At 36.0% G+C, this 27,933-nt stretch overlaps 1 protein-coding gene and 1 pseudogene across 1 annotated transcript; one reads left to right on the top strand and one right to left on the bottom strand.

Annotated features, from left to right (window-relative positions):
• Nucleotides 1-1,709: 1,709 nt before the first annotated feature.
• Nucleotides 1,710-16,643, bottom strand: Dgkepsilon (diacylglycerol kinase epsilon). Its single transcript, XM_085949796.1, has 10 exons — nucleotides 16,326-16,643; nucleotides 15,178-15,340; nucleotides 13,365-13,483; nucleotides 12,693-12,816; nucleotides 11,435-11,640; nucleotides 10,747-10,892; nucleotides 9,093-9,231; nucleotides 6,849-7,014; nucleotides 4,878-5,023; nucleotides 1,710-4,080 (listed from the first exon to the last, which is right to left on the bottom strand). The coding sequence occupies exons 1-10, from the start codon at nucleotides 16,518-16,520 to the stop codon at nucleotides 3,949-3,951; spliced, it is 1,536 nt and encodes a 511-aa protein (XP_085805922.1). The 5' UTR covers nucleotides 16,521-16,643; the 3' UTR covers nucleotides 1,710-3,948.
• A 4,809-nt stretch (nucleotides 16,644-21,452) lies between these two features.
• Nucleotides 21,453-24,535, top strand: LOC147070084 (cuticle protein 8 pseudogene; annotated as a pseudogene).
• Nucleotides 24,536-27,933: the final 3,398 nt, after the last annotated feature.

The following is a 27,933-nucleotide window of genomic DNA, read 5'->3' as shown; positions in this document are numbered from 1 at the left end:
CAATATGTCATTTTTTGAATTAGTGTCTTCTGCCAGAACAGTGACGATATTATGTATGTTTCAAAAGACAGTTCGCGGACACATGTTAGTTAATAAATGTTACTGATATGACACATATTGAAATTATTGTATTAAGAATGTTTTACTTACATTTTACTAACATCTTGATTTAGATATATAGAAATGAATTAAATCTTAAGATATGACACTATCTAATGGAAATATGTTCGCACTGTGACACAAGTAGACAGGTAACACATTGTTTTAATCCAAAATACGATGTCTATAAACGTCAATGGACGCTCTGTCGTTTCATATTTCACAGAATACGACGTTTATGGACATTGTGTCCGCAAACGTGTTAAATAATAGAATGAGAAATTCGAATTCTATCAAATTTTAAATTATCAAGGTTTTACAGTAATAAATAATTAAGTACTTCGCAATATACTATAATATAATATAATTACGTCGATTTATATTGTGAACCTCGTAAATCCAATACAGGAGACGGTAAAAACAAAAACCATCTCATCTTTATTTGAAATGGAATGATTCCTGGGTGTTAACAATCTATAATTGGTCTGCATATTTTTTATTGTATCAACACAGTGTATAAATTTTTTATTGATTGATTTCTTAACAAAGAGATGGTAGATATTCGAAAATATTAGCGTATCCAAATTATTGACCAAGATTGGATTCAGAGTTTTACAAGATAGACCGACAATTATTAGTACATAATATAAAATTATTGATTAAAAGCTGTACCCGTAACTTTAAAGAACTATTGTAACTATTATTACTATGAACATCAAAATTTTCAACATTTTAAAAGTACAATTAATAGCAATATTATATTGGAATATAAGATATTAACAGGTATTCAACACAACAATTTTTCAGGCGTTTTGTTTAATAATATTATCCATTTACTTTGAATCAGCTTTCAATTTTTATTTGGACTAATATCATAATCATCTGCAGGTCCCTAATTAAAGTAGTACGGAATGAATTAATTGCTTTGATTGAATGACTTGTGTTGCCAGGCAAAGTACCGGAAGGAATTTTAATAATAATACATTATATTATTACTTATCTACGAATAAAACATTAAAAATGAATTAACATCTAAAAATATTGTAGCAGGTACAAACGGTCGATATTATTGGATTGTGTTTCTCCACACTTGGATGTAACGAGGATCTTTATTCTCCAATAATTGTTACCTTCTCCAAAAAAAATCATTAGGACATACCGGTCAAATATCATTATTCAAAATTTCAGTATAACGGAGTATAATTTTACAAATGAAGAGAAAACACGAATTTCGAATTTTTATACACCAATATTATAATTTGTCACTTGAAATATCAAGTATAGTGCTTTTATGATCAATCTGCAGTGACTATTGTCATTGAGCTAGACACTCAGAGTAAGGCCTGAGTGGTATGCGTTTGCGGCACATGGCATGCGGCATGCATGTCAATCACTTGCTAAACGAATGCAAGTGTCCTGAGTGACCGGGTGTAGAGCGTTGGCGGGAGCGTGCATGTTGTTTTCGCTGTAATTTGAAGAAATTATTTCTGAAATACAACTCTATGCCTGAAATATGGTTGTCTTCTTATCTTCTTTGCAAAAATAGAGTAAGTAAGGCATTATTGAAGGTAAATAATTATGTTTTCCGTAATAAAGTTCGTACATTTTTTGCATTATTTAATTACAAATCTTTACAGGCCGGGGCTTATTCTGTTTTCTGTCTTCCCAAAATTGTTTTAAAATTGGTTTTTTACATCTCTCACTGCCACAGAGGAACCGTTGTTTCATCTGTTACCTAAACATTCATCAGAACGACTCCACGATTATAACTTTAAAAAACCACCTGCCAATTCACACGTTCGCTGTACACTGAGGCCGGGCGGTGAACACCACAACACAACTTGTCACGCTGCACGCCACTCAGGCCTTAGCCTTAGAGGAAACCAAATTTACACTCTGGAATCAGAACAATTCAACATATGTAGCAGCTTACCTGTGAATCCTGGGTCACTTCAATATTAATACAAAGTGTAATATCCTGACAATTAATGACACTTGCATGAGGTATCATTTAGATTACAGTACATTCACAACATATAAGATTGTTATATTTTTCAATCACTTTATACACATTGATATAATTTTAAAAAGGCTTTTCAACATACATAATTGTATGTAAAACACGAAAAATATTTAAAATTTACAACTACATACATACATAATCTATTGATAATATATTTTAATCCAGTAACTGACAACTCTAAGCTCCCCCGTCACTTTACAGCGACAACTCTTACAATGCTCATTTAATCATGACATGACATGTTCATGGGAGTTGACCATAAGTGACATCATAAAATTTTCGGTATTTTTGACCCTCCTCCCATCGTCACAATTTTTTTAGCCCCCGTCAAAATTACGTCGCATTTTTTTTTAACACTACAATGAGCCATGAGGCACAATGACAGTAGTATATATAATAATAGAACAGAAACACTCACGAATACCCAGGCTTTGAGAAAATCACATAAATATATTGTGACCTCACCAAGAATCGAAATCGGAGCCCCGGATTAAAGGCCAGCGCCTTACGCACTGGACTACGAGGGCTGACACTTTTGTCTCCATCTCGCGATCTACATGCTACACATGGCGGAAGGTGCGAGACATGGTGATGGACCGAGAGAAGTGGCGTGACTTGTGTTTGCCCTATGTCCCCAACACTGGGACGTGGCAGGATAAAGTAACTATGTCCCCGTCCACCATTGGTAAAAAAATATATTCATTAAAAATCATTGATTTCAGTATATTATTCACATGGAATGTTTTATCTGGAAAAAAAATGAGTTTATATTTTGTTCGTTTTGTAATGTCACACATTCTACAATCCCCCCACTAGCCCTTTCGTCAAAATTATTATATTATATCAGACCCCCCTGTTAGGGTGTGATATACATACCCACAGTGGCCGCGCGGCTTAAGCGTTGGACTATAACACCGTGGGTCCAAGGTTCGAATCCTAGGTCTGGCAAACACCCATATTGTTTTTCAATTTGTGTATGAGTCAGAGAATGGACCTAATAGGTTGAGCAAGTGGCTGACATCCATTTCTTGTAAAAAACTAAATCTGTTAATACAAACCTCTACTCCACGGTAGCCCATATGATCCTATTAGGATCGGACATGGTCGAAAGAAGAAGATACATACAGGCGACCCCATAGCAAACCCTGGCTGTTTTATAGTAATTTTTGACAGAACGGTAGATGAAAAGGATATTTTATAACGTGTATGAAATTCATGTCACGTTACATCACCATGGTGATGGATATACATATCCCACATCCGCAAAATTCAAAGATATAGGCATCTAAAAAAAATTAAATTTTCCTAAACACATACTTATATTTTTGTTTCCTTCAGGAATGTTAATAAAACGATTTTTTAAATATCACTAAGATCTCCTCATGGGTAGAATAGCTCTATTCATCACCGAGGCAACGATAAGTAAAATATCTCTCACATTATACTAGATAGTACATTATCCCAATGTATAAACAATAACAATCAAGTCCCAATTTTTATTCTTACATAAAATGCAACCTTATTCTGTACCTACGCAGTCCACATTCGCCTATATGACTTGATTTGATAAACACATTAAATATGGCAGTATTTCACGCATGCATAGATCACGTGCATTGAAATTGGAACATAGCATGTTGCATTATACATAAACACACTATTGATACTAAATAGTATGTGTCCGCATTGTACTAAATAAAACCCATAAAAGACAATACATATGATTTCATGTCTTTCATATTTTATCTGTGCATTACATCTCACAAAATCAAAAGTGCCCTAGTGAAGTATAGCAATGGTGTTTATATTTTTATGGCTATTAGGAATTAAGAATTTGGCAATGTTGAATTCCGGCACAATACAACTGCTGATCCGGCCTGTTCCATCACTATTTCACAAGGCCCTTGCTCCCAAGGTTCACCATCCACTTGCATTGGTGCTTTTCCTTTCATTTTTATCTGAAAGAATAAAAAGACATTTTTTTATTATAATCTTTTTGAGTTATCTCCAATCCACTGCTAGATGAATTATTACTCTCCACCTTTACACCACTCTTCCCCGATATTCTTTATAATTTACTTCTGCTAAAGCCAGCAATTGGCAATCTTACAGGTAATACGGCATCACTTGGACAACATTAATGGCGAGATTCGCACAAATATACTTGCCAACTGTCACTTCAGCTTCTCGACGCACGTTATGACATTCCATATTACTTTGGTACATACCCTATTAATATACAAACGATTCCGCTCAATTGGGCCACCGGTTAATTGGGGCAGCCACTTATTTGGACCAAATCTCAAGAAATGGAAACCAAACCAAGGAACCATAAATATACCACTTTTGACAGAAAATATGATATAGTTAGTGCAACGCTGAGTGAGAGAAAACGATGTACATAATAGACTTCATGTAGGAGCAGTCGGAAATAAAACGGTAACAATAATAAAATGTACTCATGCGCACTAGAAGAAATCGCAATTTGCGCAATTTCAATAAAGAGTAAATTTAAGATCACAATTCAAATTATGTTACACATGATGTTCGAACCATCTTAGTCATTAGGCCTATAGGAGTCTACCATCACCACTACCAAACCGTATTCAGTTATACACAGTATGCACTGTCTCGCATATCCGACATATCTGTACTTATTTAAAAATTTGAAGAGGTCCATCAGACTCGTGTTAATACTTTTTTCATGTAAGTACCATATAATTCTTGTGTGAAAAAGAGTAATTTATTTACTGACCGTGGCTTTGGATCCTTGGCCCAACCGCATTGGCTGCGATAATCCAATCGAAAGCTGCGCGATGTGGAATGAAGAAGTGATTCCGAGGACTTCGAATCGACCATCGCTGAAGCTCTGCGGTGCAACTGTTGTGTCAGCACCGCCATCTTCAATGTCAAACAGACCATAATAAATTACGATGCATTTAATCTAGTCTTCAGTCGCGGTTGATAAAAAGAACCTAGGGCATTGTAAACAAATAACTCTAATGTTTGCACATAATAATATGAAACAGCCAGGATCGATCCACTGATACTGTACCTAGTTTGCTTTTTTCCAGCAGTTTTCCACTCACCTAGTAACACATCCGGGCCATTGCCATTTTATCACGAATAACACATGTCATTTACTAGATGCAGGATTCGAACCTGCACCCACGGCTTCAGAGACAGACGCATTGCCACTACTCTAACATACGGGTGGCCATTAATTCTGTCTAAGCTTCGGCTCCGACAGATTCCGGGGGACTTCTTTGCCCTAGTGCAAAGCTATTTTAATAAAAGGGACGTTATATACGACTCTAGCACTGAATTGATTTACAGGGAGACCACCATTGGGTGTCCGCAGGGTTCCGTGCTTGGCCCCTTGCTATGGTATTATACTTTTTGACGATGTTTTGACGTTACCTCTGCCACCAGGCTGCGCGCTCGTCGCGTACGCTGACGACCTTCTTTTACTAGTTGGCTCGTCGAGCCGTCCGACACTCGAGCGCGTAGCTAAGGACGCATTATCGAGAATCCTAAACTGGGGTAAGCTTAATAAGCTTGCATTTGCACCTGGCAAAACGGAAGCTATCCTCCTCAAGGGCAGCTCAAAGATAAACATAAATAAGCGATCACCCGCAGTGCGTTTCGGCGACTCTGCTATAAGGTTTTCTCGATAGGTGACCTACTTGGGGGTCGTTCTGGACGAGAAGCAGACCTTTTTGAAGCATGCTAAAGTAATTGTGGCTAAGGCTAACTCAGCCTATCAGAAGGTTGCTCGCCTGGCGGGCAACAATTGGGGCCTAAAGCCTAGGGCCCTGAGAATCGCCTACGAGGCTATATTCATGGGCATCGCTGGCTATGCCTCCAGCGTGTGGCACACCAAAGCCTCGCTGACAATTGTAAAGAGGGCTCTGCTTAGCGGACAGAGTGCTGCTCTGATTGGCCTTACTAAGGCCTATAGGACCACATCTTCGGATGCCCTAGCGGTCCTTGCGGGGGTCTTTCCCCTCGACTTGCACGTTCAAATTAGAGGATCGATCACTCTCCTTATGAGGAGGATCAATACAACTCTCGCCGGTGTCCCTCTGACACCGCCATCGAGAGTGGAGGGCGTGAGCTACAGAAAGACTGTATCTGAGCTGGTCTACAAGACCGCATATGCGGCATGGTAGGCGAGATGGGTGGCCTCCCCTAAGGGCCGCCAGACTTTTCTATACTTTGCAGATGTCTCGGTGAGACACATGACGAGGAGACTGGTGCCGACCCACTGGACTAGTCAATTCATGACTGGCCATGGAAACTTTGGGTCCGACCCCATTCGGGCCCAATAGGACATGCGGACATGGTGGCAACCAAGGCCAATTTTGCGGCCTTTACTAAATTCGCCAGAGCGTACGGGGGGCGGGACACTATCTACTCCCCTTGCGACTATTCAAATTAAAGTCACTCTGATAGTTGCCATATAAATTAACATCATGCATTCGCACTTCGGTGCAAGGTTGCATCACCAGTCCCGTGCGGCTCTGCTCGGGACAAAATGAGGGCTTAAATTCTTTGATCTGGCACAAGTAAGCGTTATGTTAGCCGGCCGCGTATGACGTGGCTGCATATACATAACGGGAGCGGAGGTGGGAGTTTTACACACCATGTACTCTAACATACGACTCAAATCTAAGCTAGTGTAATAATAATGTTAAGATAATGCGGAAGGCTTAAAGGTACTTACTCCAGACGTCTACCCCAGCACCCCACGAAGGAATATTCAATATTAATAAGGCTTGGAGTGAAGGCAGCGGAATATCTACTCCGTCCAGTTTCAGTTCGAGGATTTTCTCAAGTCCCAGACAGTCCTGCGACACGGCTTGTTGAGTACCCAGGAATAAGTAGATGAGCTGTAAATAGATTAAGTTTATACTTACACCGATCGCGCAGAGATATTCTGTGATGAAAAAATGAATTATTGAGAAGAAAGTGAATTATTGCCACCGCATATAATATATGCGATATATTTTTATAGCACGTCACTTGTGGAAACGAATGTTCTATCTCTGGTTTACAATGAGACCATCTATAAATAATGAAATACTATATTTTGTCAATAAAATGTATTAAACAATGCATGGAGGGAAAGCACAATGATATTAGTGTTCACGAAGTGTCTAACTAGGCTGTGGAGACTTTGTTTAACCCATAGAATCGAAATGCTAAACTGTCAAAATATTCATACCAGATAAACATCATTAGAAATATGTCATCAGAAAGATTCAGAGATTTTGTTTTAAAAAAAATAAGGATTAAACTGAAATATTGAGTTCTTAGCCTGTACACGTGCATGGATTTACTGGCAGCAATAGTGTGTATTTTAAACTATCGTGACAATAACTGTTTACACGTAAAAGTCCTGACTGTCTCTCCAATCTCATTCTTCAAGAGTGAGCGAGACGCGATGTTGTCATTTTATGGTACTATTTGACAGGTAGTGAAAATCGGTTAACCTCAAAATTCGTTTGTAGTTGGTTTTTTGCCAGCAGGTTCTATTATATACAGGCACAGATCGAAAAATTCTCAACTGTCGCACGAAAATTCAGAAGCTTCCGAACTTTTTTGACTCATGTTTACACGTACATTTTCTTCTTATGGCCGCGATAATATGTACTGTCAGCAGTAAATCCATGCAAGTGTAAACGGGGTATTATTACATTTTGCTCTTTTTGACAAAACTACAATTCGAGGGCTTAGTGTCAAACAACACTATCTACAAAAGTGCAACTTTACAGGAGAGCCAAAAATCGTTATTTTAGATTCTTGTAACTCAACAAGGGAAATGTTTATTTAAAACCTAATGTTAATATTTTATAATTTATTGTGTATTGTACATTTATCTTGCTTATGATGATGTTAAAATTTATAGGGATAGTTTTTAAAAAATATGAAAACAAGGGTAACTTATGTAATTAACGTTAAAATTTACTGACGATTTAATAAGAAATTAGAAAAGATTGACATAACGTTGTTTGACTATCATGTAGCCGTAAATGTAAAATAACGTTACCTCAAAAAAAAAACACTTTTTTGTAGATAACGTTGTCTGACTTTAAGCAGTCGAATTTTGACCATTTTTTGTCACTGAAAGTGTTATTTAAAGACTTTAATTTTCCAGTAGGAAGACAACAGTATATATAATATGTTGTGGTAATTAAAAAAACACAATAAAAATTTGATATTACATTTTGTTGTCAGTTGCAATGTTAAATAATATGACAGATTTTGGAACCGCAATAGCTTCCCACTTCACAAATTGTATGAAATAACACAGTTTTTGGATCCATTACGGTCATGCATATACATAACGGATTTAGGAGCTAGACACGTTTTTGAATAATAAACAAGTTAGTAAATAGTGGTTTTAGGAACGAAATAAATTTATAGATCGATTCTTCTGACTTTTCAAAAAAATGTAAATAAAATTTGGAACCAGACACCTTCAATTAGACATCTTCAACCAGACATCCATCAATTAGAAATATACCGATTCACAGTGTATAATTGTTCAAAGGATGTTTCTCAACTTTGTGTATGAAAAAGACACGAATAGAATTGGCTACATTTGTCAATTTGTGTTCTGCGGGATCTGACAGGCCGGAGTGACGGCCGCTTGAACTAGCCAAAAGTCAGCGATATTCACGCATTGTGCTGTTGAGTTGATTCTGTTTGCGTTGGTATATTAAATTACATGTGTTTTATGAAACCTAACAACAACACATGTAAAAGGTAAATGAGTTTGTTACATTAAGTTTTATCTCCGAGGCCGCTTACAACCTTCTGGCTTTCCGTACTCCAGCACACCAACATTTTGGATGTCAAAGTTGTGCAGAAAATTCAGATAATCAAGAACACTGCCTTCTATACTTCAAACTCTTTCCGTTCACCGTTCTTAATTTAGATGTAGATATAAACTTGCGTATCTTACGTAATTAATGGTTTGACTACCACAGAGGTATAAAGGATGTCGGCGCGCTCTGTGGAAATCCAAGGCAACACGTGCGTCAACTCCTACACTAATGTAGTTATATGCAAATAGCTGCCTGCGTCCTACGCACACGGACCATCTGAAATATAACAAAACATTTTAAAGTTGTATATGAGTGGTTCACAAGCATAGTGAACCAAGTTCAAAAATATAATTTTTGAGATTATTACATAAAAGATGTGTGAAAAGCTTTAATTGTTAACTGCAATAGTGAACGTAGTCCTAAGTTGACTAGTTTCATCATAAATAACGTTGATTGTTTGGAGCGGTCAAAACAAATGAATATCCTTCCGAGCGAGAACGGACCAAGTCCTTTAATTTATAGTCCGCGAGTCATTTTTTCGTATTGCTTAACTGCTGTGTTTCGTAATACAAATGGCAATAAAAAATAAGTTTTACTACTCATTGGACACCTAGACACATTAAGATCATGTTAACATTAAAAACCCGTAATAAATCAGTCATAATGTCAAAAATAAGCTCTTCTTGCCGTTATATATTATGCACTGCAAGGTGCATTTCTCAAATGGTAATAAATATAATATATTTATTACGCATCAATGTTTCCGAGTAGGATCGTAAATACTAAATATAGCACAATTTTAAGGTATTTAAACTAAACAAACTTCTAAGTACCTACCTAGAGTCTAGACACTCAAACACCTATCAAATATTATTAATGAGTTACAGATTTATTTTTATTTTACATATTATTTAAAATTGTTTTAAAGAGTGGTCGATTCATTCGTGACAGACGCCAACATTGGGTCAACGCCGTGTTAGTTTCATAACTGTGTTGACAGACTAGATTATTTGTTAAAAGATAAGAATAATTGGTGCGTTAATGAATTAAGATGAATAGTGATTCGTTTACCGTTACGTTTTTATTAAAATAAAATTTGATTCTGTGTCATTTTTTTCTCTTTGCTCCTAAGAAAAGTAAAATAATCTGCAAGCAAAGTGAACTAAGTCCATAAAAAAATGTTAATGTTACCAAATACGTTTCAACTTTATCAGAAAAATGCTTTTGTACAAAGTAAGTCCAATAAATGTACTCAACATAACACTTTTCATAATTGCTATCATGCCTTTACAGAATTAGAAATAATCAAATATGTTTGAACCAAGTTTACTCAAAACTAACCAGAGTGGACTTGGTTCACTATGCTTGTGAATCATTCATATATTATTTTACAAATAAAGAAACAAAGAATAACTAAATTAAAACTGTAAAACATTTTTGTATGGTTGTTATTTAAGATATTTAAATGAATAATCAAAAAAAATACTAATAGAAGTGTGCTATAAGTAAGCAATTAAATCAGAATGTCAAAACAATACCCGCCAACTATGGTGTCTGCAAACGTTAAACACGCAGCATACCAGACATTCCGCATTGAGATAAATATTACTCCAGCTATTCTCATCAGTTAACGAGTTCTCTTCGAGAAACACCTTTCCGAGAGACCAATCCTTAATAAAATAAGAAACTACAGTATTTCATTGAGGCTATTTGATGAGAACTAAAATACCTACAATTTAACACTAAGAGGAGAATATTGTCGAGGGCTTATTATAATAAGAATTTGTTAACCTATCAATGGTTTGTGGCATGGCTTCCTTGATGTCATCGAAGAGAGAAGACGGAGAGAGAGGCACGGGGCACGCTCCGCCCCATCCGAGAACTCGACTCAGATCATTTCCTGTTCCCAGTGGCAGGATTCCAACTGGCGGTGCAGGCTGCAACATAGCATAGAATGTATTCTCCTACTATCTATTTCACCCGTATGAACATACAAAACATTTTAATGTGATTTTAAATATTGGACTGTGTACCAGTCTGATGTTTTGCCAGTGACTATATTATGACTGTCGTTATCGCTTTGGGTAGTGTTCTATGTAAAACGGTCAAAGAACGAATGCCGATATGGTGGACTGACCGAGTGATGGAACTCACTGGAAAACCCAAAGCATCCGCCACAATGCCAACAGAAGATACGGAAAGATGGAGAAATCTGATCCAGAAGTTGGCAGGATGTATTTCCAGAGTGATCACAACCATCAGTCCTGGCAACGGAGAAGAGATTGATTGATGAATTCCATTTCAAGACACCCGACATAAAAGGTTCACCAATTTAGAATGACTTTCAACTTTTAAATGACCAATTTTTACATTTGTTATGAGATTGTATCAAAAACTCTTATTATATTTAACTAATATAACATCTCTAATGGTCGTAACTTAAAAGCTGAAAATTGTAAATAAAAATTGGACTAGGTACCTTAATCCCTGCGTCAGTAATAGCAGTGAGCACAGCGGCCACTGAACCGTCTCCCCCTGCAATGAGAATCCGAGCATTGGAAGGAATCCAGCGGAGAGCCGTGGCCAGCCCTGCCCTGCCTAACCGAACCACTTGCAGCGGGTTCAGATAGCCTCGGAAGAAAGAGAGGACTTCGTCTCCGGATTGGCCACCCGATTTAGGATTTCCTGTGAATACAAATGGACTCTAATAATATAGCCTACAGCATAACATCCAATTTGATTGAATTGAAGAGGTTGTATTTGAAATGTGAGCATTCATATACAGTATAACCCCTATTTTACGTTTTTTAAGGGACTGGAAAAAAAAACCTAATTGGAGGGAAAATGTAAAAGGGGGGTATTGAAAAAAAGAACATTGTTTCTAAAAAAATAACGTTTTATTAAAAAACAACATTCAATTAAAATTTTTATTGAAAAAATCATGTACATGTATATTAATTAGTTTGTTGCATTTTTGTTTTTTTGTTATGTAATTCTCTTTCAAGACTATATAAACATTTAAAAGTGTCATCTTGGATATCAGCAAAGTTTGTAAAGTAGGTTTTTAAACCCTCGGTGAACCTCATTGCTTCTTCTTTTGTTGGAATATCAACCTCGTCTTCATCAGACAGTTCTTCAGAAGCGCGCGTAACTCGCATATTTTGAATATTTCCGACGTAAATCGCGGGAAAGAAAAACGTAAATGCGGGTATTACGTGTACTGAAATACATCGGGACCGAAAAAATTACACGCAATTGCAGGGAAAACGTGAATACCGGGCACGTAAAAACGAGGTTATACTGTATCACCTTTGACTCAATATAATCAGAAGCCGCTTGTTATTGTGTACATTATAAATATAGGTTGTTCAAATAATACACCAGGATTAGACGAATATCATAATATTTATTTTTGATATATCCAATAAATTTTATATACAGATATTTAAACTAAATCACATTTAGAATTATATGGTTTTATATCAGGTCGAATACATGCTACAATAAGTAAATTTAGTTTAAAAGAAATATGAATTCAAGTCACAGGTATTTAAGGGATACAGGATACTGTTTTATCGACAGAAGCAAGTGTGACATCTATTGTTCTTGTTTTATATTATTAAATTTTAAATTCGGCTAATTTATTTCCGTATGTTTAGTAGAGGTCTCTCAATTTTCTAATAATGTTATAAGCCACCACTACAGAAGCTGAATAAAAAAAAAAGAAATTTTCTCACCAATCACAATGAGCGGCTGCCAGTCTGGCCAATCAGGTGGCCGGATAGTGACCGCACCTTTTCTATCAACGCTAACAGAAGCTGGAGGTAAGATCATGCTTCGATACGGACCAAAATCACAAACCTAAAATCAATCAACTCACAATATAAATACATTTCTTTTCACACCATGTTTACAATCAATATTAAGTGAGTGAAAACACAACATACGTTGTTTTTTTTCAGATTCAGATAATCTTTAACTGTAGTGAATATGCACACTTGAGTGGGTGGCGATCTCAGTCTTGGGTAAACAACTGCTGATGCCTCACAGCCAAATGTAGGGCCTCGTAATACGCTCGATTAAGACCGAGTGTGGTGCAAGGTGGGTTGATTTGGACAATCCATGTTTGTGTTGTAGTAAATATGCTTCATCGTAAGTAATTTGCTTCAATAAATACGGTTCTCTGCCACTACGTTAATGACAATTGGATCCCTCTTTACTCAGCCACCTGAACATGGCTAAAAATGGCACCACCTTTCAATAAATATTATTATAAATAGCTATGGGACAAAGATGCTCATTGATGTCAACTATAAAAGAGTTAAGATGACAACCAGAATGTCCACAAACTGTGAAAAATATGCTTTACAACTATCATCAATAGCAGTGGACCAAGAAGAAATAATAACCTCAACTTGTGAAGGTAATCCAGAGGCACAGTGCTGAATACGCTGACACCAGCAGCAGAAATAATCGCAACCTCGGTCTTCTGTGATGCCCACTCCGCACTCGTCACAAGCCGCTCCCACTATGACAAAATGAAATATTTATTAGTACTTACTAAGTTCGTCAATATTGCCAATTTTCAAAACCTATTATGATTTACAAATTAAGTTATAACAAAAGCTAATAATTGGACCCAAGCAAAAGTGTTTGAATAATAAAATGACATAATGCTGCTTATATTAATTAGTCCGTCTTCTTTAGACGATTAGTGAGTCCTCCCATATTAATTTTATTTTTTCGTAACAATATACAGATGAAAGTGATGGAAAAATGAAGTGATTGCAAACTCATTGTATGTCATTATTGCAGCCCTGAATACCAGATGCTCATTGTAAAAATAATAATAGGTATTTTTGTGCTTAGAAATAGACCTACCTTGCAATAACAGTGATTCTACCAGATTTTTTTCTGGAAAAAATACTCGCTTATTGTTCAAATATTGTATGGAATGATGTATTGTATTCTATATATCAATAGTAAAAACATTGAAATTAATGGCCTCACCAAACCAGACCCGACCCGCAGTACATCCAGTTTTAACCAGGCGTATCACGGACGGACGGTCCGATGGGCCTGACAGCTGGTTGACCCGACTTGCGCAGCTCTTCCCTTTCCGTACACATTTAAGTACATTCCCAAAGGATTTATGGTACTTGATATAGATTTGATATTGTAGTGATACATTTAAAAAAAAGTAAATTACAGAGCCTAATGGACCTCCATAGAATAGAGACTATAATTATTAACATATTTTTTTGCTAGAAATGGTTGTAGCCATAATACAATAATGAACAAAGTCAAGCGACTATCATTATAAAAGCAAATGTCAAATTGATAACATTGACAGGTACGCGGAAGTGCACTCTTTTAAGGCTATATACCTCAGCTGAGGCATGGTCTAAAAAGATCGTAACTATGCGACGTGCGGATTGTACTAATGACGCGTGCCGAACGAAACATAATTTGTCATAAAAAATCAACATGCGTCCTGTTAGTGTTATGTGTTATATTAGTAATATTAATAATATGTACATATCGTCACTGTTCTGGCAGAAGACACTAATTCGAAAAAATGACATATTGAGTTAGTTATACCAAAATGTTCCTTATTTCAAACTTTACCGTCTGGAAACCTTCTTAATAAACAGTCAGACACACAGATAAACAGTCTTTATTTTAAAGTCATCGTTTTTACGATTACTTAATAAACTCACATGATAGACCATTTCAAACATTTTAACAACTTCAAAGTCAAATTACTGAAAACTAGTAGTCTCCAGTTAGTGTGTTCTGCCAGAACAGAGACGATATATTCATTGACATGTTTTCTTTTTCGAGTACAGGCATAACGTTTTTTAGTAATCTTTACACAATATAAGAATATTATATTCATACGACACCATCACAAAAAAAATTGACGTCCTCCCATGCCTCGAATGTCACTCGGCGATTGGCGACTAATGCGAAATTTCATCACACCTATTCTTGAAAATTATTTGCCGTTTCACTTATGTATGCTCTTAAGCCAATTTGTCACCCCAATCGTCGAGTTGAATCGGGCTAAAACAGACATTTTTCTATTCCATCCTTGACTCAATAAAAAGATTCAAAATGACATTTCAGGCAGGCCAGGTGAGGCATTGAGTCTGCTCATGGAAATAGTGGTTAGCAAGAAGGGGAAGAAGGTAGAACTCCATAATGTATTGAGAATAATACCTTTGACCCAGTGGTGAGTAAAGCGCTGCATGGGCGGAGAAGTGATGGCGCGGCAGGAGGTGGTGCGGTTGGCACTCCTACGGCAGGCGCGGCACGCACTCATAGCACAACGCTCGCAGTACTGACCCACTGACATCATCATCAGCCTCTCGCATACTGAACACTGGAACATGGCATGTAATAAAATTACTTCGGAAATTCTACACAGTAAATTATATAGCCTGCGATAGCCGAGGGGTAACGTATCAGCTTATAAGTTGTAGCTCAGGTTCGAACCCCGGGTCTGGCAAATTCACATACTGTATTTTCAATGTGTGTTTGTACCTAGAGCAAGTGGCTACCATCCTTTTCCCGTATAAACAAAACTGTTAATGCAACCTCCACCCTGTAGACTATAGAGGCACATATGCTACACTTAGGATCGAACACGGTATGTGAATTACATAGAGCTTTGACTATACTAGAGAGAACCTTATGAAATTTAAGTATTACAACACTCAGTTTAGTTTAGTGAACTGGTAAGTAACAATAGACAATTTATATTTTACAAATTGACACAATGTAACATCTTTATCTGTGTCAGTTGAGGTTTCAGTAGTATACGTAAGACATATGCAATTTTTGTGATTGTTCATATAAATATTCTAAATAACTACGGTTCAGTTTATTTGACTGCCTTAATGTGTACAATAATTGATACGGTCTGTTCTTCCATAAGCTACATTTCCATTGTAATGTTTCTCCTTCATAGTCCATGTTGGCAGCATAATATGGACACCATCTTATGGCTCTGCCATATACACCGTGTGGTTGGCATTTAGCGACCTTCCAGAACACCGGAATCCAGTTAGTCGTCTTGAAAATCAGGCAGGCTAAGTTAAACTATCTAGAGGCCTTGTAGCATCTTTAGCCAGCTCCGACTGAGACTATAACTACTAATGGAATGTTCTATCTTAAAGACATTGAGACATGTCCCACCGGTTAGCCGTTCTAATGTGCGGAGAGCCTTACTCACCTACAGACTATTATTTACGATGTTATACATTGTTTATTTGTTTGTAGTCAAATGTATGTGAGTTCTGTGTATAGGGATTTTAAGGAAATCTTTAGGTATGACATAATAATATTATGTACTAAAAGATACAAACCAATACATTGTAGGGAATGCTTTTGCTTAATTGAATACTTCTCCAGCTGTGCCCCTTCGATCTGTATTTAGAAGCTACAATGATCTCCGCAAACCACCAATTAAAAATGCACAGCAAAACAATGCCAGGCAATAATATGTAAATAATAGATTCGTAAATGGGAAACGAAAACGTTTCCAGTAATTTTGAAATCATTTTTAAATGATTTAGTAATGTATTCGTAGAAACATGAGAGATTACATGGAAACAAATTGAGTAGAAATGAAATGTCAAAGTGACAGGTGTTTGTTTATCCTATTAATGGCCGCCCCAACATGTGCGCGTTCTTGTTGCGCAATATAATATTTATTTAGAGATGGGCATACTTTTATTTTTTATAATTAAAATATGGGATTTTCGCAATTACGTATAATATTATTAAATTTACTACTTAATAATAAAGTTGAAATAAAACAAATCATTTTTTTCGTAACTACTTATACAAAAATATAAGTTTAATAAACACTGATGTAAGTACTACCTATAACCTCTTGAGAAACGAGATAGAACAGTCATGAGAAAAAATATTTGTGCATTTTTTTGTTCAATGAATATTATTAGGATTTAAAAAAAAATTAAAAATATTTTTTTTACTGCATATTAACTAAATTCCACTACGTGCACGTGAGTGCATCTCAGGCCACAATAGAGTATAATGTTGGATACAGTACAAACAATGAAATGAAAGAAAAACAATGTGATATCCATAAATGATAAAATTTTATTAGAAAAACAATACAATAGTACATTCATTAACGGTCAAAACCCTAAAATAATACACATTAATTAGCGCACTTCAGGGAATAGGTTTAGGGACTTTGCTTTAGAAGTAGCTAGAGTGATGCATAGTGTTCTTCGTCTTCTTTAAATCATAACATGTATTGGCCTGAAATAACAAATCGGTGATGTTGAAGCTGGTAAAAAAGTCATCTATGTAGATGTACATGAGCAGTTGTTGGGAAGCCAAAGTAACATCACAGTGCTAGCATTGAGATTGAATTGTATAATATCTTCACCAGATAGGTAGGATTCACTTCCCCACAAAGGGAATAATTTATAGAGCAATTGGAGTCCAGCACCCAAGAATCCATATATGGCCATGAACTGAACTTTTCAGCTCAGCATCATTCGTAGGCTCAGCGTACTGAAACAATAGAAAATACAATATTATGAATTAATCGATACATTTATTCCTATTTATTAAGTATTTAACACCAGGAATATAAATACTACCTAATGGCCAATAGTATTAATCACTAGGTATATTAAGTATATTATTCTGTCCATCGAATTCTCAATATGGAGATCACAAAGCCCTTTCATCACAAACTGTATCAATTTAATTGGTACTTAAGTAAGTAATTGATTTTTTGGCAGTGCATGCACTTGCCTATTAAAAATGATAAGTTTGATATGTATGACTTAATGATAAAGTAATATAATATGAGCATTGATACCTTATGGTTTCATAAGCCAGGGTAGGATACTGGATTGTGATTTTGGAGGACGTATCTCAGCCTCTAGCAGTAAGTAAAGTTCACTGGTACTCCAGGATAAAGTCATCATCTGGCCCCAGGAGATGAATGTGAACATCATTACTATCGTGAGGGTTATATCCTCCTCCAACTTCGACATCATTATCATTCAAAATATCACCAATATGCTGGCCATTCAAGGATTCGTCTAAATGTAAACAAAAAACATAACCTCAATATATCAGATATACTAATGTCAAAATATATCACTCTAGACCAGAGGGGGGCAAACTGCGGCCCGCGGGCCGCATGTGGCCCGCCGGGTATTTTTTTACGGCCCGCCATCATTAATTGTACTTCTGATTACGAATATTTTTTTTGTAATTTTTAAAAAAAAATATTGACAATAGATAAAAATTTGTTTAGCAATAGTACGCGATCTATTTTCAATAGATATTGTTAGTGTACCGCCAGAGCTACAACTTGAGATTATTGATCTGCAGTGTGTCACTGATTTAAGAGAATTGCATCGTCGTGAAGAAATCTCCAAATTTTAAAATGCCCTTAATTCAGACAAATTCGATCAACTTAAAGATTATGCAAGAAAAATGTTCGTTATTTTTTGATCTACCTATATATGTGAACAAACATTTTCGATCATGAACCTCAATAAAAATTCTTTACGATCAAATATCTCCGATGCCCATTAAGCCATTTTGAAAACATCAACTACAAAATTAACACCTGAATTTAAAAAAATGTACAACAGTTACATTCTTCCCATAATTTTTTTGTGATGTTTATTTTTCGTGATAATAAATAGTGTATATCTAAAAATGGTATTTTACTTGCGGCCCGCCGCTCATTTTGAATTCTTGAATTTGGCCCTCCATCCAAAAAGTTTGCCCCCCCCTGCTCTAGACAAGCCCTCCGCAATAGCCGATTTTAGTGAGTAATGTTTTACCAAGGGTAATGTTAGACTCTAGACCTGGGTTACACATGTGTGTACCGAATTTTGAAACTGATTATAATATTTTACAAAAGTGTAAAAATAATTTAAAATAAACGGAATATTACTATGAATCATTGTGAAACTAAATACATCATTGGTTTTTAATAGAAATGAATATTAATACTTAATTAAAAGCACTTGTCGGAGTTGACTTTTTAGCCGCCATTTTTGTGTTGTGCCAATATCCATCACTTCAAAGTCAAAATAACAATTTAAGGTGAGTTAGGGTAAGTGCGGCATAGAAATCGATTAGATGAACTTTAAGTGGATGGTGATTCTTAACGGATTGTAATATCTCTTTGAAATTTTTGTTGACTTCTAAACAATTTATCCCTTTTTCAATCACTGTAATCATTACATTAAAATATTTAATGGTTAATCATAATTCAAACATTTTAATGTAACAAAGCGAATAGACGCTCTTACCCCCCCAGTTGGGGTAAGAGCGTCTAGTTGCATTATCTCTCAAAATATTATCAATAAACTAAATATGACAACATAAGTATTATCGAATGTTTGAAGTACAACATTTTGATAGTTCATGCATGTGAATTTCATTAAGAAATAGAATATATTTAATGAAATCAAAAAACTTGGGTAAGTGCGGCATACTAGTACTAGGGATGTGACTGTGGTAAAATAAAAAGAACAAGTATTTTTGTTGATATTTTATTTTCCGGAACGTTTTATGTGTGGGTACAACATAAAATCCTTATAAGTTGATTATTCCTTAATTGTAATACGAAAACACTTCGTATAAAATTTAGGCTAGTGTTTTGCTCTAGAGCGAGAAAAATATATTATCTATACCACTGTAGTCAAATTCGGTTCAAGTATCCATTCAAATCACTAATAAAAAATATTTAAATCACGTCCACATATGTGTACCTCAGGACGCAAGAGGATAAGATCCAATATCTTTGATGGGATCCAAAGATCATAGGTACTTACTTATACAAATGAAGCCTAAACGGGTTATGAAAGTTATGCACAAAGGGAACACTAGAACCACTCATTTTCATACAAACCCTATTAAAGGGCTTGTTATCTGTGTCGCTGAGTTTCAAAACCCCCTATAACACCTTTTCATTTTGTTGAGAAAATCAATAAAAACTTCTCAGTTTATGGATAAAGGGATTATCGATATTTTTCGTTTTTTGCCCAATGATGGATTATTTTTGGAAATATTTTGCATATCTATTTATATTGTATTCTATTCCAGTGATTAAATAAAAGACTTAAATGTTTGATTATAGCGGCTTTTGTAAGTTACATAGTGTTATAGCGGTTTTTGAAATACGCATTAAAGGTTATAGCGTAAGCAGTTTAAAATGAAAAAAAAATATTATCATATTGTTCCTATATTACATTAATACAAATTTAAGGGAAAACTTTAATATAAAGACATAATTAAAAATTATTAAGAATGTTACAATTTTTCATTGTTCAGAAAAATAATTCAATTAAAAATACAATGCAATTTACATAAAAACACTGTATGTATATGATACACCCCTGTTACAGGCGGGCTTCTCCCGGTGTAAAATAATCATTTAGTAGCTCAAGTCGAAACGTAACCCTGACCTCTAGAAACGGCTTCATAAAACATCTAATCTGATTCCTTGCTCAACCACGTAAGTATTTTTTTAATTTAAAAAGTAAAAATGATGATGGATGAAAGCGATAATTTTAAGACTAAATATAAGTATTTAAATATAATAAATTTTGCCGCGCTTGTCGGCAACGTCCAAATTTCGATGCGCCTGCGCCAGGGTCAGGCTCGTGATTCGCCGAATCAAAGATCACGCGATAAAATTTGGCCAATCACGAGAGTCCTTTTTGCTGGAATGGCGTGGGTACGCGAAGTTTGAAAAAGAAAAAAGTAATTAGTAAGCGTCCCCTTTCCGATAGGATAGGACCTGCGAAACTTATTGTTAAAACAAAATATGTAAACGTTTAAAGAAAATGTAAAATATAAGAAGACCACGTTACGAGCACGAAAGACCGTGTTTTATTTATACTCCAACCGTTTGAATTTCTTTTTTTGTGAATCCGGGGTTCGATGGACTCCTGAACTAGCCGCTGGAACCCCGGGGATCTCATATAGCATATTTTTTCGTTCTCACAAAAATAATATAAAAATATATACATTGGTTTTAAAAAATATGAGTGACGCGGTACTCTCATAATTTGACTGCGAACATGTTTCATTCATTTATTTTATATTTTACTTGAGTAAATTAATTGTTTGCCTTCATTATTTTTCATAACATCTTTTATAAGTCGATAACATGTAAATAAGTAAGTCAAATAATCCAGTGGCACACCCAGGATATATTGGGGGGGGCCCAAGTAGGAGAATGTAGATTAGTCCCATAGGCTCTCTTTATTTTCTTCACATCCTAATTTCTCGTTTATCGGACTTTTGTCTATTGCACTCGGTATACCTACACCATGGTCCCCACATCCTGAAACGGGCCCACAGGCTAGGATATTTGGCGGGCCCCCTACCTACCGCTAAGATTAAAGGCAATGTGACACATGTCACACTACATTAACGTATTTGAAATTGTGGTTTAGTTCAAATTAAGGGTACTGGCGATGGGTCATACTGGAATTATTGTCGATTTTTAATACATCTACTTTAATAATGGAGATGTCGAGTATCGACACATAATTATCAAAAAATATTTTGCACAATTATGTAATTGAAAATGTTCATGGTCAAGTATAATAGCACCGCAGCCGACTTTTTTTACTATTAAAGCTGATTTATGATTTGTGTTTATTTCACTTATCTGGTCAACCCGACACGCCGGGCCCCCCACAGCCCGGGCCCCCAGGCTAGAGCCCTGTCAGCCCTCCCAAGCCATGACCTACACCACTCCGGAATTCAGGTGGACACCGAGAATTTTTTAACAGTTCCATTAGGGATTGGGTTTCTAAAAAAACCTGTTTCGAAATTTTTGTGTCAGAAATTAAAATCTAAGAAATTTTTCTAAAAAGGGTGCTGGAGAATTACAAATCATTTTTTGCCGTGTTTTTATTTGTCTAAGCCCAAAGGTATAGTTTATTGGCTTTCAATTTCAATGTTTAAAATCATTCTGATAATTTTCATTTTGGGGGGTGCCAGGGCCCCTTGCCCCCCCCCCCCCTGGGTGCACCACTGTTACCAGCATAATAATTGTTCTAATACTGAACAAGAATTTTGTATTATTTTTTTTTTACTAAATTATTTTGTACATCCATGTGATACCTCCACGTTTCTACGTGTATGGAGGACCCCTTTAGGGTAAAGTGCGAGCGAAGTTATGGATGCCACATTCATGTTTCTTATAGTCCGCTAAGCCAAATAGCCGTCTATCGCCGCTCGATCGAATAGAATGCTCTGTACTTATATTTATTAACTAAAAAAATGTACAAATTGCTAGATAGGGAGATAAAGGTTGGTCATGCGAGATTAGTATGATCGAGACTCGAAAGCAATAATTTTAGTTATTAAATCGTATAAATATTAAGATACCTAATGTTGTTTCTTTTGGGCTCGATTCCTCTGAAATCGCTCGACTACCTGGCAAAAAGGTGACTTGGATGACCCTTAAGGTAAAACCCAAGTAAAGGCCAAGCATTCTGCAACGGGCGAGAATGACAGAGAGGGGGTGAGCGTTCAGGGGTAGATCGAGAGGGACAGCGATAAGGCTGAAAAGGGGACATAGCCAGTGGTGCGAGCTGCCGGGCAGTAAGCCGAAGCCTTTTGATCCGTGATGGACTTCGTGTCCCGCTTAAAATCGACTTCACGAAGAATATAATTTGTTGCTGTTTACCGACTTTTTTAAAACGATTTCTGTATCGGCAGGAATCGATCCGGTTAGTCAACACGTGTTTACTACGTACCGACTTCTTGTAGCGGTTAAGTGACGCGAATCGCGATTTGCTGGCGACACAAGGCGCCCAGAGGTGTGTAGATAATTTAAAAATCGAGAAATTAACTTAGATAACTCTTCCATAAATAATAGTGTAGCCGTGCGATCACTGCGAATAAAAATATAAATGAACCTACTCGTGAAAATTTAATTAATATTCTGCAAACTTAAGACCGACCTTTAATCTCGAATGTGCCTGTAACTTTATAAACTGTGTAAAACTTAACAATTGTGTCCTGTGTGTTGTGTTGTGTATGTAACTTTTGTGAACCATAATTAATAATAAAAGCCGTTGACCTTTGCGTCGATTAATTGGTGCGTTCATCACTTTTATCATCCCGGCATCCTATGCTTAACCCAACTGTCAAGACTACCTTACACTGAACGTGTTCTACCAACCCAAAACCCAGCTTCGATTGACCGCCCTGAACAATTTACATCGCTGAGCTAGTCGAAGGGTGGAAGCTGGTCGTGTGACTCATACGTATCGACCGACGGCGCGCTACTGAGGGCGTCATTAACGTCAGGTCGACCGGAGAGTTGAGTGCGGAGGTCGGATCGGGCTGTGCGGCCCCGACTCCCCTCCCTACCCGGACTTACTCTACCGGGGTGTCACATGGATAAGCTTTCCACTGAGTTAATACTAATATTAATTCGTGTTTTCTTATATTAACGACTCATCCGAAATACTCGTATAATTATGGAGTAAAAGACGGTCACACTGGAGATGTGAAATCTCAACAAGAAGTCAGAGATGGTGACGTTGTCAAAGGTACAAACAAATATATTATATTATTATCATGACGATAACAAACTAGTGATCTAATTTCTAAATGTAGACTGATGGAAGAAAATATTTAATATTCCTACTCCAATACAGGGCGTAATATTACTATGTCTTGGTAGGAAGTCATGGTCAGGAATTAGGATGTAGCAGACTATTTAAGAATGATTGATTATAAGACAATATTTCAAACCATGATCTTCATACCTTCCGAATACATAATAGTATACGTCATATGCAACTAGGATGGCCGAAGGTCCCGTATGTACGAGACAGAATAACGTCGGTCGGGACACTTACGTAAATGTCCTGTATTTACGTAATAATTAGTAACAATCTATTGTAGAGGTGTAATCCAACTCTACAACCTACAACTCCTACAACTACTGACATGTTATTGTCAATGGTCATTTTTAGAGCATAGACAATAACGAGACGTCAATGCTACCAGTAGTTGTCAATTATTAGAGCTGTGCTTCATAGATAAACGATATAATATCACATCACATATCCAAACGCAACCGTCTGCATATAACAGGGATAAGGTGACAATTCCAAACACCCCCCGATACATGGTGACCCCGACGTGATTGCATAGGTTTTATCCAACTTTACACTATATTATTATCTATCTAATTAAAATTATGAATATGTTTGCTTCAAATTTTAAATGAAATAATGAACGAAAAACACACTTATCAACAGATTTTATAATTTCACCAATATTATTTTAACAGTAATATAACTAATGTAGCAATATATGGCTCGCATGATCACCATCCTGTTGTCAAATACCAATACGTTATAATAATATTAAATGTTTTTTTTCAGGCCAGTACTCCTTGGTGGAGCCGGACGGTTCAGGTCGCGTCATGGACTATAACGCTAATGATGTCAATGGCTTCAACGCCGTCGTCAAGAAGACCGGACCAACAATCCACGCAATACCACACACTGGTCACTATGGACATTATTAAAATAAATGATTAATATACTTACCCACTGAAAAACGCAAGCGAACCTTGACTATGATTATCCAACATTGAACTCTTGTAAATGAATCTTGCATATAGCAAGCTATTAAATAGCTTTTTGTGTAAAGTGTGTATGAAAGCATAATATAAATAAATACGCCGCGATGATACTTTAAAATGTTTTTTTTTTTAATAACATTGATGAATTCTTTCTGGTGGATTATACAATGTGAATATTATTTTCCATTATCGTGGGATGGATAACTTTAGATGAGCTTTGACTTTGACAAAGTAGATATATTTTCTAAATTTGAAGATAGTCTTCACTTTCAGTTGGTCAATATACCTAGCCACTTCCTCGAAAATATTGCTAAAATTGAATCTTTGATTCGAAATGAGCTAAGTAGGTATATTGATTTATCAGTTGATGCTATATCTGGATACAAGACAAAGTAAACTTGATTATTTTATTGTGGATCTTTTATGAAAGATAATAGAGTAACGAAATTACATTATTTTGAAATACCTACATCAGAAGACCTCATTTCAGGGAAAAGTAGACCAAATATCCTTTGATATCGACCTTTATTCAATTTAAGTTAATTTTTAAGCTCTGTTGCTTATAATAGCACATATTGTGTCAAATTTACACAATCAGCACAGTCGATGCAAGTGCTAAACTTAAAGCTGTGAAACTTGGTGTCCCATCTAGATCTAAGAATATTGGTTAGGTACCACTATTTCAAAGGAAATATAGATTTTGAAAATTGAGCCTACAAAAATGAATTACTAAATCATGCACTGGACATCCTGAAGGAACAGAGAACCATTGGTAAATTCGGCAAGACTGAAAAACGGTGAAAAGTTTAATATTTATAATAATTATAAATATTAAGCTTTTCACTCTGGTGATTTGTGGAAGCGACTCAAAGCGAATTATTCGCTTTGACTCGCTTCCACAAAACATCATAGTTAGAATTTAAACTTTAAACGTGCGGCATTTGGTTTCAACCGAAAACAACTTTGACGTCCATGCATATTGAATTGAGTTGAACATTGTTCCGAAAAATATCATTCAGAGTTTTGACATTCGGAGACATTGCAAGTGCGTACCTCAGCAATCAGTGTTGCAAACTTAGAATTTTTCTTTACGTATCTAGCATTTTTCACTATTCACGCCTGGCATTATATTATAGGGCATTATAATCAGCGCCGCAGGCAATGAAAAAATATAACCTATAATGACAGTATTTTTTTATCAAGACCGTCCCAAAAGGTGGAAATTGAATATAAATTGAAATCGAATCGGCCATTAGCCCCAACTTCATTACGCCAGTGGCGCACCCAGGATTTAATATTGGGGGGGGGGGGGGGGGGGCAAGGAGGATAATGTAGATTAGTCCCATAGGCTCTTTTTCTTCTTCACATCCTAATTTCTCGTTTATCGGCGTTTTGTCTATTGCACTTGGTATACCTACACCATGGTGCCCACATCCTGAAACGGGCCCTCAGGCTAGGATATTTGATGGGCCCCCTACCTACCGCTAAGATTAAAGGCAATGTGACACATGTCACACTACATTAACGTTTTTCAAATTGTGTTTTAGTTCAAATTAAGGGTACTGGCGATGGGTCATACTGGAATTATTGGCGATTTTTAATACATCTACTTTAATAATGGAGATGTCGAGTATCGACACATAATTATCAAAAAATATATTGCACAATTATAATTGAAAATGTTCATGGTCATTTTTTTTACTATTAAAGCTAATTTATGATTTGTGTTTATTTCACTTATCTGGTCAACCCGACACGCTGGGCCCCCCACAGCCCGGGCCCCCAGGCTAGAGCCCTGTCAGCCCTCCCAAGCCATGACCTACACCACTCCGGAATTCAGGTGGACACCGAGAATTTTTTAACAGTTCCATTAGGGATTGGGTTTCTAAAAAAACCTGTTTCGAAATTTTTGTGTTAGAAATTAAAATCTAAGAAATTTTTCTAAAAAGGGTGCTGGAGAATTACAAATCATTTTTTGCCGTGTTTTTATTTGTCTAAGCCCAAAGGTATAGTCATGGTATGCGCCTTTGAAATAATCTGTCACCGCGCTGAGCCAGTAGCATCACCAATTCACCTTGAATGTGAAAGGTATTTGTTATACTTATAAAGTAACTAAGTTATTATGTGTAATAAATTATAAAACATTTCACAGTACCTACCATTGATAACATACAAGTGCGGTTTGTGAATGGCGCCATTGAAAAATGCTCCAAAATATAATAATTTACATGGTTTATCGTCACGCATTAGTGCCTGACCCAGTGTTGCCATCTTTTTCTATGCTGATTATAGTACAAAGGTGTAAAAATTATAGTATTTCTGAAAAATAAATAGTACAGGAACATTTTAGGTCTTGAATCCTTTAAAATTATAGTATTTTGGCATATAACTATAGTATTTTACATTTTTCGCGAAATTAAAATTATAGTATTGTACTATAATTATAGTAAGGTTGGCATCACTGGCCTGACCAATAAATCGGTTTTATGGGGTTTGGTGCTCACATGTTATGAAAAGTATAAAATTTAATATCAGAGCAACCATTTGAATAATACCTACTGTAGAGCTAAATATGTTCTTTAAAACAGTGGCGTGCTTGACAAACAAACTGTTTTCTTCACAAAATCATACTGAAAATATTCTAAATAACATAACACTGCCACTGCTGAATATGTGATAAGTGATAAGGTGATAACGTTTACCCATCAAAAGGTTTTTATAGAGTTTTATACAGAAAAATAAACTTATTATTATAAATTATAAAAATATATTAGAGAAAAGAACAGTTTTAACCAGTTCATAATTGAGTTACACGCCACTGGAAATTCAGATGATGACCCGCGCATTTTTACACATTTATGTCTAATTTAACTTACCGTTTACGGCGTATTTCGTTGACTTTCCAAGATTTTGGTTGGCTCAACCTCTTCCTAGCTTTATTAACTGGAGATTTAACCATATTTATAAGTTTGTCACACATTTTAAGACTATAAATCATAAGAATATCAAATCAACAAAACAGCACTCCTACCGCAACTTGCAACATAAATGTACTGGCATACTGTAATGTTGCATTTCGTCTGATTCTCGCTTCTTATTGGTCAGTTGTGTTATAGGGGATTTTGAATGTAACACATAGTGTTATAGCGTGAATTGATTGACACATTGATTTTATTTCATAAATGAGAGTCAATCTTAGCGGACTTTGAAAGAGACAATAAAATTTTCATGTAGAGATTTTAATAACGAATCCATTGATATTATAATATCTCAATTATTTCAAAAAGGTGTTATAGCGGGTTTTGAAACTCAGCGACACATCTCAAATACAGGCGGTCCTC

This window comes from Rhyacophila brunnea, unplaced genomic scaffold (genome assembly GCF_057557595.1).
Source record: "Rhyacophila brunnea isolate RB1 unplaced genomic scaffold, BYU_Rbru_1.0 scaffold_22, whole genome shotgun sequence".
NCBI lineage: Eukaryota > Metazoa > Arthropoda > Insecta > Trichoptera > Rhyacophilidae > Rhyacophila > Rhyacophila brunnea.
This window is presented reverse-complemented; position numbering and strand designations above follow the sequence as displayed.